The sequence below is a fragment of the Saimiri boliviensis genome, chromosome 2 (genome assembly GCF_048565385.1).
Source record: "Saimiri boliviensis isolate mSaiBol1 chromosome 2, mSaiBol1.pri, whole genome shotgun sequence".
In the NCBI taxonomy this organism is placed as follows: domain Eukaryota; kingdom Metazoa; phylum Chordata; class Mammalia; order Primates; family Cebidae; genus Saimiri; species Saimiri boliviensis.
Genome location: NC_133450.1, coordinates 14,700,047 through 14,713,751, shown reverse-complemented (window position 1 = coordinate 14,713,751; position 13,705 = coordinate 14,700,047). Strand labels below are relative to the sequence as shown.

The 13,705-nt window shown below is 42.7% G+C and overlaps 1 protein-coding gene across 7 annotated transcripts in view; it reads right to left on the bottom strand.

The window, feature by feature from the left end:
• The window catches only part of CSNK1G1 (casein kinase 1 gamma 1), a 197,648-nt gene that overhangs the window by 10,978 nt on the left and 172,965 nt on the right, over nucleotides 1-13,705 (bottom strand). For 5 of the 7 annotated variants that reach the window (XM_074392832.1, XM_074392834.1, XM_010351634.3 and 2 more), the window contains one exon: nucleotides 5,325-5,431. In XM_074392832.1, coding sequence (XP_074248933.1) covers nucleotides 5,325-5,431 — 107 coding nt within the window. Of the gene's footprint in view, nucleotides 1-1,203; nucleotides 1,228-5,324; nucleotides 5,432-13,705 lie in introns of all 7 variants that reach the window. The other 2 variants (XM_010351633.3, XM_074392835.1) reach the window with 1 other exon arrangement.

The window sequence follows — 13,705 nt, the reverse complement described above, 5'->3', positions numbered from 1 at the left end:
AGGCCCTAGAGTATCTGCAGTAAGGATCACGTGACTGACACCTCACAGGAAAAAACAGACCACCACAATATCAGATTACACAGACACATATTTGCAAAACAAATAGCCCAAATGCACTCTTTGATCCCCTAAGACTATAAATCTGACCTCAACAAAACCCAGTTGTTTTCTTTAATACATTCGTATCCCTAAGGAAGCCCCTGTAGGCAATCTGGCTTAGATAGTTAAGTTCAGAAATCAGTGCCCAACCCACTCACTTTAGACAAATAGAAACATGGCAGTCATGAAGTCTAGCAGGCTGTTACCTCATGTAGAATATGACTCTATGTGTGCAAACAATGTGGGAGAGTTACGATTCCAGACTGCACAGACCAACAAGTTCAGGAGTACCTCGAAGGTCACAGGCAAGAGAGCAGGGGAAGGGCTCTGTCTTGTAGCAAGGACGTTCCTCACCACACACAGATTCTTTAGGGTTTTTCCTTCCATAAACTCCATGTAAAAATACATTCCAGTACCTTTTCCAGGAGCGGAAAAGACAGGCTCCAATATATCAATTAGCTGAGACAGCCCTTGGCCTACTAAACTCTCATATAGGAATAAAGATAAAGACAATAAACAAAAACAGAACAATTCTCAAAACAACAACAACAAAACATTCACCCCTCCCTGAAGAAGGAGTTCCCGCCTTTTTTGAGGTTCCTACTCTGAAGATGGAAGAGCCGGCTGAATAAAAAAAAAGTCAGATTTTCCCAAAGCAGCCAATTTTCCAGGTTAGAGACCACGTTGCAAAATGTAAGATTATCCAGTAACAATTCTATCCTTGTGGCTATGAGTAAACACAACGGCTATGTAAAAACTTATACAGCAATCTTGCCCTTTTACCTCTGTCCCTCTCCATATCTGGTTATATTAATTTGGGAGAAAATTCACTCAACTAAAAATAGATAATCTTGGATACTGTGGGATACTGTTACAGCAGGAGGAGGCAGCGATAAGGTGGGTTTGAAAGAAGGAATAGATTAATTCCTGGGTCCAGGCCTGCCCCATCCCCACCTTATGGATCTAGATCCCCAGTCAGGGTGGTTATGGCACAAGGAGTCCTATGGAAGTCACTGAATGTTCCTAAGGCATTTTGTTTGGCTTTGCCAATCCCAGCCTAGTCTGGTCCGCTCCCCTTGCAATGGACTGGAGAGAGGGACTCACCACAGGTTGAGCATTTTCAGGCAGCTACAGAGTATATAAAGAGAAAAACACAGAAAGGAAGAGAGAAAGAGAGAGATATTAGTCCACAGAGGTGAGATGAAAGCGACTCCCTGTGAGCCATGCAAACATGCAGTATGTGTCTGTGTTTAGTTTCTTCTTCTGTCAAGGTAGGGTGAGTAGGCCCAGGCCACTTGGTCCCTACGTTCAAGTGGAGGGTTTGGACAGGAGCCTGACAGAAGCATCAAGGTGGGAGCTGGATCTCAGGGGTAAGGAAAAACAGAAAGAGTTGGTGGGAGCTCCAGGGTGGCTTTCCTGGGCAACTTCTAGGAAGGCGGCAGGGGAAAAAGCAAATGACCCTGCCTGTAAGAACTCAATCAAGCACCAGGGGTGAACCATTTTTGTTCCCACATGAAGTCTTACTGTGCAATATTAAGCTAACCTCCCAAATTTTCTGAGGGAAAAAGAAAGTCCCTAGTCTTTGTACAAGTCCAACATGCCTGGTTAAAGCAGCTAGCAGTTAGCTCTTCCTCTAGAGAGGGAGAAAAGCTTTAAGTGACGCTTACTTATCTTATTAGAAGATGAATCAGAGGGAGGAGGGTCACTGCTCTGTATTAAGGTGTAACTACCAGAGAAGGACCTAAATTCTACTCTTTTTAATGCTCAGGAGAAATGATGTTCACATTTGTTAAATTATAGCTGAAGTCTAGATAATCAAAAATTCCTTTATTCTAACAAAAAACAATCAAAAAGCTGCCTGCCCTCACCACCCTTTTAACCATAAACAAGGACCTATGTCCTGGAGCTAGAGAAAAAGAGAATTCAAATGTTCATTTTGTACACAGAACAAAACCCAAGACCCTGTTATTTCTTTCCACCCTTACACTAAACAAGCTGGGTGAGGAACCCAAAATCAAAAGCCTGTAAGTGAAGGTTTCACGCAGTCTCCCCAGTACTGAGGTGCGTCTCAATATAAGCATCAGCCCCCTCTACCTCACAAGCAGGCTGCATGAACAAATACATCACAGCTGCGTGCAATGAGGGGCTGTTTGGAACACCTCAGGCTTCTCTAGCTGTGACTTCTTCCCATGAAAATGATCAACCAGGTGCACATAGGGCTACCTTTTCCTTGCTCCCCCACACAAAGGCCAAGAAGAATAACACATGGGTGGGCCCTGACAGTTCTCTGGGCAAGGTGGATTGGTAGCCCATGAAATCACTAAATCCCCTAAGCCATGAGCTTAGGAATGACATATGGTCAAATATAATTGCTCCCCTATGCTTTCTACACCTTTCGGAAGGTCCAAACCTGAAGCTGGTAGCAAAGAGGCCCACTTGTCCTTTTTGCTAAATGACAAGATTTTAAACTCTCCTTACATTCTAGAGGTTAGATTATACCAATACAGAATACACCAGATTGAAATCTCTGTGTGAATGGCCCATATCTTACACACAGAACACAAATACCACACTCACATACACAATTAGTATACACATTTACCAAAATGAGATGAGATGAATGGGTTCAAAAGATAAACCTGCACAGGGCATACGACTAAAGCCCATTTGATTATTGCATTCAAAGTATATTATTAAATCCAAAGCTAAACTTCTAGCCTCCAAAGTAATAGCCACAAATATGAGTTGAGAATGGGGTGAGAGCTGGGAACAGGTATGGCCATCCTTCAAGCCCTGACAATGTTTAGATCAGACCATGCTTAGTACCATAGTTCTTAACACTGGCTGCATATTAGAATGACCTGAACTTTTTTTTCTTTTTTCCACTGCAACAGTCTACCCAAATGAGATGACCTGAACTTTTAACATTCTTGATGCTCTGGCCACATTTCAATAAATTAAATCAGAATCCCTGGAGCCAGACTCAGACATTTGTATTTTTTAACATGCCCTAGGTGACTCCAAAGTGCAGCCAGTTGAGAGCCCAGAGGGTGGGAGTAACATTATTTAAGAGAATGTAATTTTGTAAGAAAATCGAAAAATTTTGAGTACCATTAATATCTGCAAAGTCCCTGAGACTAGAAAGCATGTTTCCTTACTAAAATGGTCTTTTCCTGGCAGATTCAGCATAACCCTCACCGCCTTATGTATCAGTGCTAAGTTGGGAGAAGAGCTCTGAAGCTACCTACAGTTAGCAGGGGCTCAACAAGAGAGAGTCAAGTCATCCTCATTCACTTTTGATTTATTGGGTAGGAGTCCTCAAGCTGTGGTTTTCCAAGCAAAAAACTTTTTTTTTTTTTTTTTTTTTTTGAGACATCTCCTCTGTCACTAGGCTGGAGTGCAGTGGCACAATCTCAGCTCACTGCAACCTCTGCCTACTGGGTTCAAGCAATTCTCTTGCCTCAGCCTCCCGAGTAGCTGGGATTACAGGGACATGCCACCACGCCCAGCTAATTTTTAAATTTTTAGTAGGGATGGGGTTTCACCATTTTGGCCAGGATGGTCTCTATCTCTTGATCTTGTGATCTTCCTGCTTTGGCCTCCCAAAGTGCTGGGATTACAGGCATGAGCCACCGTACCTGGCCAAAAAAAATTTTTTTTTTTTTTTTTGGAGACAGGGTCTCACCTGTTGCCCAGGCTGGAGTACAGTGGCACGACCACAGCTCACTGCAGCCTCGACCTACCAAGTACCTGGGACTACAGGTGCACACCACCATGCCCAGCTAATTTTTCTTTTTTTTGTAGAGATGGAGTCTCATTATGTTGCCCAGGCTAGTGTCAAACCCCTAGACTCAAGTGATCCTCCTCCCTTAGATTCCAAAGTGCTAAGAGTACAGGCATGAGCTATCACACCCAGCTGGAAAGGATTTCTTGAAGGCAAAGTGAGCTCATCAAAAAGATTGGCAGGGCTTGGCACAGTAGTTCATGCCTGTAATCTCAGCACTTTGGGAGGCTGAGGCAGGAGGATCACTTGAGCGTGGGGAATAGAGGCTATAGTGAGCCATGATTGTGCCACTGCACTACAGCTTTGGCAACAGAGAGAGACACTGTTTCAAAAAATAAATAAAATTTAAAAATGAGCAGGAGACCAGGGAAATAGGCAGGAAAGACAATAATACAAAGTGTACCTGGAAGGAGGAAGAATGCAGGTCTCAGTGGCATCTCACTAACTTACATTCATAGGTATAAGCATGTTCTGGCTTGTATTAAGCTACTTGGGAGCTCATGAGACTACTTAGGTACAATATCACCATAAATAGGTTGTCTGCTTCAGAAAAAAAGACACTGGGATATCCTGAAGGTTCTCAAAGGGCTCACAAGAAAGGTCCTCCATATCAGGGATAGCAGCAGTTACTGACTCATGGTGTCTCTATCTCTCCCTACCTGGTATCTTCTTGGAGTCTAAATCTGGATCTAAATTTGGGATGGGGGAAAAATGGGAAAAAGGTGGTAGAAATGCTGCTTTTGCAGCAGAATCGGCAGTTAGTTCACCTTCCACCCCAATTTTAAGAGTTTAAACACAGACCATGCAGTGCACCAGGGGGCTGGTGGTATGGGTAGGGCAAGACATACACATGCAAGAGAAGCAGAAAGGGGCATGGGGCAACCTCCTTACCTTCCTGAGATTAGTATGACTTCCATTCTTTCCCCACACTCTCATTCACATGTGCAGACTATAATATTTTTCTTGCCTGACTTATGTCTCTCTGAAGCCAGAATCATTTGGGAGTGAACAAAATGGACCTGAAATCCTTGTTCCATGACTGTAATTCCAGTTGTTAGCCCACAATCAGAAATCGAATGCTATTCAGCATGGCCCATGATTTAACAGCAGATTTTTCTCTATATCTCATACAGAGCAAGAAGCTCCACAGCCCCAAGAGGCTCATGGATACTATCTATTGTAGCTCTGGTAACATGATTCTTTTGGTTCGCTGTATCTTTTTCATGTGAACTAGAAAAATGTGACTGTCTTCCCTGAAATCACAGCTAAAGAAGGGCAGCAGCAGCCTTAAGGTACCATGCAAAAATTAAAACAGTTAAGGAAGAAAGCTGTGGTTACAAGCATGAGGAATCCAGTCTGAGATGAGCAGCACACAGAGAGGAAGAGACAGAAAAGATTTTTCAACTCATGACTTAAGAGCCCCCTTGAAAGATGTACGTACTTAGCTTCCTCCACTACCTCGACCTCGGCATGAGCTGTGATTGGTGCATTGGAGTGGGCTCCCGTGGGATCATCGACATTCAGCTCTCCATTGGTTGAGCTAACCACCTGAAACAGAAAGACAAAGTGTGTGACAGGCACCATGGCAATAGAAATCTCTTGCCAGCAGCAGACAAGGTCCCTAAGGGAGATCTGGTTTCTAGCTCAGGCACTAAACAGGCAGTGCCTGGTATTTTTTTTTCCCTGGGTTAAGGGATCAATTTAGGGAAGGTTCCCAGGCCCATATCATGTGAGAACACTAAAATCAATGATGTAATCATATAATGATGATAATAACTTCCATACTGAGTGCCTACTCTGTGTCAGGCACTCTGCTACATTGTGTAAGTTTAATCCTTACAAATCTTATGAAATAGGTCTTTTTACAGATGGAAACACTAAGAAATGACTTAACTAAGGTTTAAAGTTAATATATGTGGAGTTCCATGAGGGAAATTTTTCTAAACACATAGATTATTTCATATTGCAAAAACATACACATTACTTTATTATAATTACTGCGGCCAGATGTGGTGGCTCAGGCCTATAATCCCAGCACTTTGGGAGGCCAAGGCGGGTGGATCACGAGGTCAGGAGATTGACACCATCCTGGCCAACATGGTGAAACCCCATCTCTACTACAAATACAAAAATTAGCCGGGCATGGTGGTACATGCCTGTAATCCCAGCTACTCAGGAGGCTGAGGTAGGAGAATCATGTGAACCAGTGAGTTGGAGGTTGCAGTGAGCTGAGATCATGCCACTGCACTCCAGCCTGGCAACAGAGGGAGTCTCCTTATCAAAATAAATAAATAAATAAATAAATAAATAACTGCATGGCTGACTTCTAAAGATAAAAATCACTTCGCTCCCTTGAATATGATGGGTGAAGTCTACTTCTCTCAGTTTATTATGCTAAAATTATATAGACTCAGTGATGACATTGAAAGAAAAAGTTCTAAGAAGAAAGTCAACCGTGGGCACCAGAAACTATAAACACACTTTCCTTCAGAAATTTCCTCATGGCTTTGAGCATTGGTTTGAAGTTACACAAATAACAAGACTGTCACATCCTCTCTAGCAAGAGGGAAGATGGTAAAAAAAAACACTCTCCCTTGGAAAGCCAGTCTTATTTCAGTTATCTTTATTTCAGGTTCACTGTCATCCCACTTGTCACTGATGGTCCCCGAAATGTAAGTGATGGCTGTCACTCCTGTCATCTGGTTAATGTGGACCCGATCAGGCTTCTCTTGCTTGTGTAGCTGCTTCTGCCACCTGGTTTCATTGCCAGCACATGATTCCTGTTTATGTGGGTGCTGGGAAGTGGGAAAAGGGACCCCGCTGCTGGACAAACCACTCTGCTGTTAAAGACCTTGGCTGAAACATGGGAGAGAACCACAAAATAGGATGAACAGTTTGGATATCATAAGCCCTTGGATAAGTACTTCCACCTATTTGAGATTGTTTCTTATAGGGTGATGAAAGAATCATACAAGAAAATGTCTGAGACTATCTAGTATAATAGCTAGTATAAATAAGGGAAGCAGCATAGTGTAGAAATTGCCATAATCAGGCCTAAGTTTGAACTCTAGCTCCACCACTTACTTGCTGTGGGTCCTTTGGCAAGATTTTCAATCTATGCCTGAGCTTCCTAATCTGTAAAATGAGAGAACAATGCTGCTTACCTATGTTGTTTACTGTGCAGACAACCCACAGAAAGTGCTTAGTCCAGTACCATGAGACATGGTAATAGCTCAATAAGTGGTCATCTTACTTTTACTCTCTGTCTGTAACTGTTTATTCTTCTCTGCCTCTAGCTCAGGGTTCCTCACCAGCAGTTAATTCACAAAAGTTTCCTGATTAGTCATAAAGAGGACGGTGGGAGGAAATATTTAGTACAAATAGCTTCTGGGACAGATAGGGTGAATATTACTTACTAGCAATCTATATCCATCATTATTTCTAAACAAGAAATAATTACTGTTCTTATTAATAACACTTTTTTTTTTTGAGACAGAGTCTTGCTCTGTTGCCCAGGCTGGAGTGCAACGGCACGATCTCAGCTCACTGCAACCTCTGCCTCCCAGGTTCAAGTAATTCTCCTGCTTCAGCCTCCCGAGTAGCTGAAATTACAGCCATGTGCCAATGTACCACCATGCCTGGCTAATTTTTGTATTATTATTATTATTATTATTATTATTTTAGTAGAGATGGGGTTTCATCATATTGGCCAGGCTGGTCTCAAACTAATGACCTCAGGTTATCCACCCACCCACCTCAGCCTCCCAAAGTGCTGGGATCACAGGCATGAGCCACTGTCCCCAACCTTCAGCTGAATCTTAATAAAAGATTTTTTTTTTTTTTTTTTGAGGCGGAGTTTCGCTCTTGTTACCCAGGCTGGAGTGCAATGGCGCGATCTTGGCTCACCACAACCTCCGCCTCCTGGGTTCAGGCAATTCTCCTGCCTCAGCCTCCTGAGTAGCTGGGATTACAGGCACGTGCCACCATGCCCAGCTAATTTTTTGTATTTTTAGTAGAGACAGGGTTTCACCATGTTGACCAGGATGGTCTCGATCTCTCGACCTCGTGATCCACCCGCCTCGGCCTCCCAAAGTGCTGGGATTACAGGCTTGAGCCACCGCGCCCGGCCCAAAGATTTTGTTTTTTAAACACAGGGAGACTTATAGATTAAAAGGGATTAAAAGAGACTAAGACATTGAAAAAGACTGATGAGGTATACTGCATTGGTTAAGGCAATGCATGAACCCTGATTAAATCCTGGACACTACAATATTAATTCTGGGGACAACTGGAATTAGGTGGAATGTGATATAGACTGTATATTAGATATTATGAAATTAACTTTCTTAGAATGTCTTTGTTCTTAGAAGATACAGGCTGAAGTATTTTGGGATAAGGTGTAATGGTATCTGCCGCTTACTTTCATATGGTTTAGCAAGCAAACACACACACACACTCTTTCACACACAGAATTAAAGCAACTATGGTAAAATCTTAATAACTGGTCCAATAAGGTTAAAGATATATAAGAGTTCATTGCATTTCCCTCCCAATTTCTCTGTAGAGTTGAAATTTTCAATACAAAAGTTGGGGAAAAAAACAGCAAAAACAAAAAGTTGAGGGAAGAGGGAATATGGATTGGAAAACCAAAGCTCCTCACTCTAATACTATCCTGTTAATTTCCTCAGTGCTTCATTTGCTTCCTCTGGACATATTCTGGCTACACACCAGTGACAATACTGGTAAGATCATTCTGTGAGCACAAGGGTTACAGGAGAAAACGGTAAGTTTCTAGTGGACAATTCAGGAACTAGACAAGATGTTCAATAAAATGTCTTGGCTTCTACTCACACGAATGAAACATTAGTAAGCATCACCACTGAGAATTACCTGGTGACTCTGGGTCATGGGGCCTGCTCACAGCATTTCTTTTTTTTTTTTTTTGGAGACGGAGTTTCGCTCTTGTTACCCAGGCTGGAGTGCAATGGCCCAATCTCGGCTCACCACAACCTTCGCCTCCTGGGTTCAGGCGATTCTCCTGCCTCAGCCTCCTGAGTAGCTGGGACTACAGGCACGCACCACCATGCCCAGCTAATTTTTTGTATTTTTAGTAGAGATGGGGTTTCACCATGTTGACCAGGATGGTTTCGATCTCTTGATCTTGTGATCCACCTGCCTCGGCCTCCCAAAGTGCTGGGATTACAAGTGTGAGCCACTGCGTCCAGCTCACAGCATTTCACATGGCTTATACTTTCTAATTTCTCCTCGCTGTGAATTGCCATTTGGGCCATAAGCACTGTCCTTAGGCAATTTAAGGAATAAGAAATTATCCCCATTTTACAGACTAGACATCTTGTCTGTGTCAATGAGCATCTGGTCTCAAATGAATGAGGCATAAGTAGAACCTCCAGTTCTCTAATCTTAAACTTAATTGTATCAAAAACATACCTAGGACTCAAAGGCTACAAATCTGGGCCTTTATAGCATCCACTTAATTATTTCACATTGGAGGTCCAGTATGTCAAACTACTGAACGGCTGCCTGGATGTGCAGTGGAACAAACACCGTGTAAGTGACAGAAGAGTTGGATTCTAGGCTTTGTTCTACCATTAAAATCCTCTGTGAGCCCTGTTTTCTAATTCTATAAGACAAGGCCAATGACCATAATCCTATCAACTTCATAAATATGAAGGGAATTAAATACAATTATGTTTAGAAAAGAGATTTGAAAAATCATAAAGAATTTTATGAATGTAACAAAGTATTTTTGTGTTTTTGTGTGTGTGTTTTTTTTTTTTTTTTTTTTTTTTTGCGACGGAGTTTCGCTCTTGTTACCCAGGCTGGAGTGCAATGGCACGATCTCGGCTCACCACAACCTCCGCCTCCCGGGTTCAGGCAATTCTCCTGCCTCAGCCTCCTGAGTAGCTGGGATTACAGGCACGCGCCACCATGCCCAGCTAATTTTTTGTATTTTTAGTAGAGACGGGGTTTCACCATGTTGACCAGGATGGTCTCGATCTCTTGACCTCGTGATCCACCCACCTCGGCCTCTCAAAGTGCTGGGATTACGGGCTTGAGCCACCGCGCCCAGCCCAGTATTTTTGTGTTTTAAAAATTTTTTTTGTTGGGAGGAGATGGAGTCTCACTCTGTCACCTAGGCTACAGAGCAGTGGCGTGATCTTGGCTCACTGCAACCTCTGCCTCCTGAGTTCAAGCGATTCTCCTGCCTCAGGCTCCTGAGTGGTTGGGACTATAGGCACGCATCACCACACCCAGCTAATTTTTGTATCTTTTAGTAGAGACAAGGTTTCACCATATTGGCCAGGATGGTCTTGAACTCCTGATCTCAAGTGATCTGCCCTCCTCGGCCTTCCAAAGGGCTGGGATTATAGGCATGAGCCACTGTGCCCAGCTGTTATGTTTTTTCTATTAAATTTTTAGTATAACTTAATTATAAAAGATAATAAAAATTAAGCTTCCTTATAAAAAGCTTTATTTGCGGCGGGGCAAGGTGGCTTACACCTGTAATCCTAGCACTTTGGGAGGCCAAGACAGGCAGACTGCCTGAGCTCAGGAATTCACTCACCACCAGCCTGGGCAAGATGGTGAAGCTCCATCTCTACTAAAATACAAAAAATCAGCTGGGCGTGGTGGCACGCGCCTGTAATCCCAGTTACTCAGGAGGCTGAGGCACGAGAATTGCTTACATGCAGGAGGCAGAGGTTGCAGTGACCCAAGATTGCGCCACTTTGCCCCAGCCTGGACAACAAAGTGAAACTCTGTTTCAAAAAAAAATAAATAAATAAAGCTTTATTTGCATATTCAAATAGACATTTGTTTTGCTTTAACCACTATTAAAATTAATCCCTCATTACTCTGGGTATACCAAACAAGACCAATTAATATCTTACAGCATTACCGATGAGAAAGATCAAGGTAAAGGACTGTTTTGATGTTCAGACCTGATAATACCCATTTTAGGAGTGTCAATAATTTGAGTTATTAGTTTCATTTCTCAAAATGTCACTGTGAGGAGAAATCAGAGTTGTGTGTCAAAGGAAACAGTACTTTGACTCGTGTCATTCTAAGTTTATGTCCTTACTTGGTCCTAAACATTTCTAAAAACTCCCTTCCTAAACATTTTAATTTGGACAACTTTAGAGGAATCTTTTTGAAAGGGAAAATATATTATCTTCTTGCATTTAGGCCTTCCACATGTAAAAGACAAAAGATCTGTGGCAATACTGGAAGAATGAGAACAGTGGGGGTCTGCTCATTAAATATGTTGGAACAGGAGCCTCCATGTGCCTTATCAGAGCAAACTTTTCTTAAATTAGCATTCTGCACTCCCTCCCAGAGTCATGGGTCTGCAAGTCACCCAGGCTAGGCCAAGCATGATTTTCATTATCTCTGGCAAGTGAGACAACTCAGAAAATTGTGGACATCTGTTGTATTAGGAAAATACTGTTAATTTGGTTCGCAAAAGGTGTAACTTTTACTTCTTTATAAAAATTCAGGCTAAAAGTAGTAAGTCCAAAGAGGCCAATGTAATGAGGAGAAGCAGAGCTGAACACAATATTAGGTAAATGGTATAACTGCTTGCCCTCTATCTAAGTGCCAAGGAAGCTGGTAAAACTTAAGTTTATAGGGAGTAAAGGATGTTGCATGTTTCAAAAGTGCCACCAAAGACACCTCAATTGACTTCATTTCTAAAGGACACTTACAAGGCCAGGTGCAGTGGCTCATAACTGTAATCCCAGGACCTTGGGAGGCTGAGGTCAGCGGATCACTTGAGGTCAGGAGTTCAAGACCAGCCTGGCCAACATGGCAAAACCACATCTCTACTAAAAATCCAAAAATTAGCTGGGCATGGTGGTACATGACTGTAATCCCAGCTACTCTGGACACTGAGAGAGGAGAGCCACTTGAACCCGGGAAACAGCGGTGGTAGTAGCCAAGATCGTGCCACTGCACTCCAGCCTGGATGACCGAGCAAGACTCTGCCTCAAAAAAAAAAAAAAAAGAAAAGAAAAAAGAAAAAAGAAAAAAGAAAAACATGCTTATTTTGTAATTATAAAAAGACACTATAATGCTAAAAAGTCAAACACCAAAGAGCAAAGAGCTGCTCTTGCAGCTCTGTTTTGAACAGGCTACTCTCTTTCATTGGTGTACAGATCCTAGGATCTCCTAACTTTATTGTCCTAGGGATTCCCTTTGTTTCTTTCCTGTGCTGAATCTCTGGTTTCCTGGATCCCAGATACTCCTTTTTTCTTTTTTTTTTTGAGACAGAGTCTCACTGTCACCCAGGTTGGAGGGCAGTGGCACGATCTGGGCTCACTAGAACCTCCTCCTCCTGGATTCAAGTGATTCTCCTGCCTCAGGCTCCCAAGTAGCTGGGACTACAGGTGCCTGCCATCATGCCTGGCTAAATTTTTTTTTTTTTTTAAGGAGAAATGGGGTTTCACTATGTTGGTCAGGTTGGTCTTGAACTCCTGACCTTGTGATCAGCCCACCTTGGCCTCCCAAAGTGCTGGGATTACAGGTGTGAGCCAGCACACCCGTCCACTATTTCTTTCTTGTTCTATTAATTTTGATAACACACATCCTTGTGTGGCTTCATAAGAAAGGGTGCCTGAGAAACAAAATTGAGAGTTTTTTTGTTTTATTTTGTCTTGCTTTTTTAGAGACAGGGTCTTGCTCTGTCACCCAGGCTGGAATGCTGTGGTAAGATCATGGCTCACTGCAGCCTCAAACGATCCTCTTGGCTCAGCCTTCCTAGCAGCTATGACTATAGGCATACAGCACCACACTCAGCCAATTTTTCTGTTTTTTTTTTTTTTCCTTTTGTAGAAACCAGATCTTGCTATATTGCCAGGATGGTCAAAACCTCCTGGCCTCAAGTGATATTCCTGCCTAGGCCTCTCAAAATGCTGGAATTATAGTTGTAAGCCACTGTGCCTGGTCCCTAAGAGCAATGTTTTTTTTTTGTTTTGTTTTGTTTTTTTACAGAGTCTAACTAACTCTGTCACCCAGGCTGACGCTGCAGTGCAATTGCAATGGCACAATCTTGGCTCACTACAAACTCCACCTCCCAGGTTCAAGCAATTCTCCTGCCTCAGCCTCTGGAGTAGCTGAAACAACAGGCATATGTTTCAACCACGCCTGGCTAATTTTTCAACTTTTTGTAGAGACAAGGTCTCCTTTTGTTGCTCAATCTTGTCCAATCCATCATGGTTTTGTTTGTTTTTGTTTTTTTTAGACGGAGTCTCACTCTGTCGTCCAGGCTGGAGTGTGCAGCGGCACAATCTTGGTTCACTGCAACTTCTGCCTCCTGGATTGAGGCAATCCTCCCACCTCAGCCTCCTGAGTAGCTAGGATTACAGGCATGCGCCACTATACCTGGCTAATTTATTATGTATTTTTAGTAGAGACAGGGTTTCACCATCATGGCCAGGCTGGTCCCGAACTCCTGACCTCAAGTTACCTGCCTGCATCAGTCTTCCAAAGTGCTGGGATTACAGCAGCCACTGTACACAGCCTCAATCCATCATTTCAACCTATATGATCCTATGGTTTTTTTTTTTTTTACAGGGCCAAAGCTGTCTTTTAAGCTGTGAATAAGATCTTTCTGTGAATCACTCCTTATAACAGCATATCCTACATGATCAAGGCTACCAAGATGCATATCTACATGCATAAGCCTGTCTGCACCTTTACAAAAATTTACGTTTGATAGCTCTGAGTTCACTGTGTGTCCCAACTGATGGTGTCACTTGCCAATATGAGAACAATATTGAGGCTAAGATTATTAAAAACATTCAT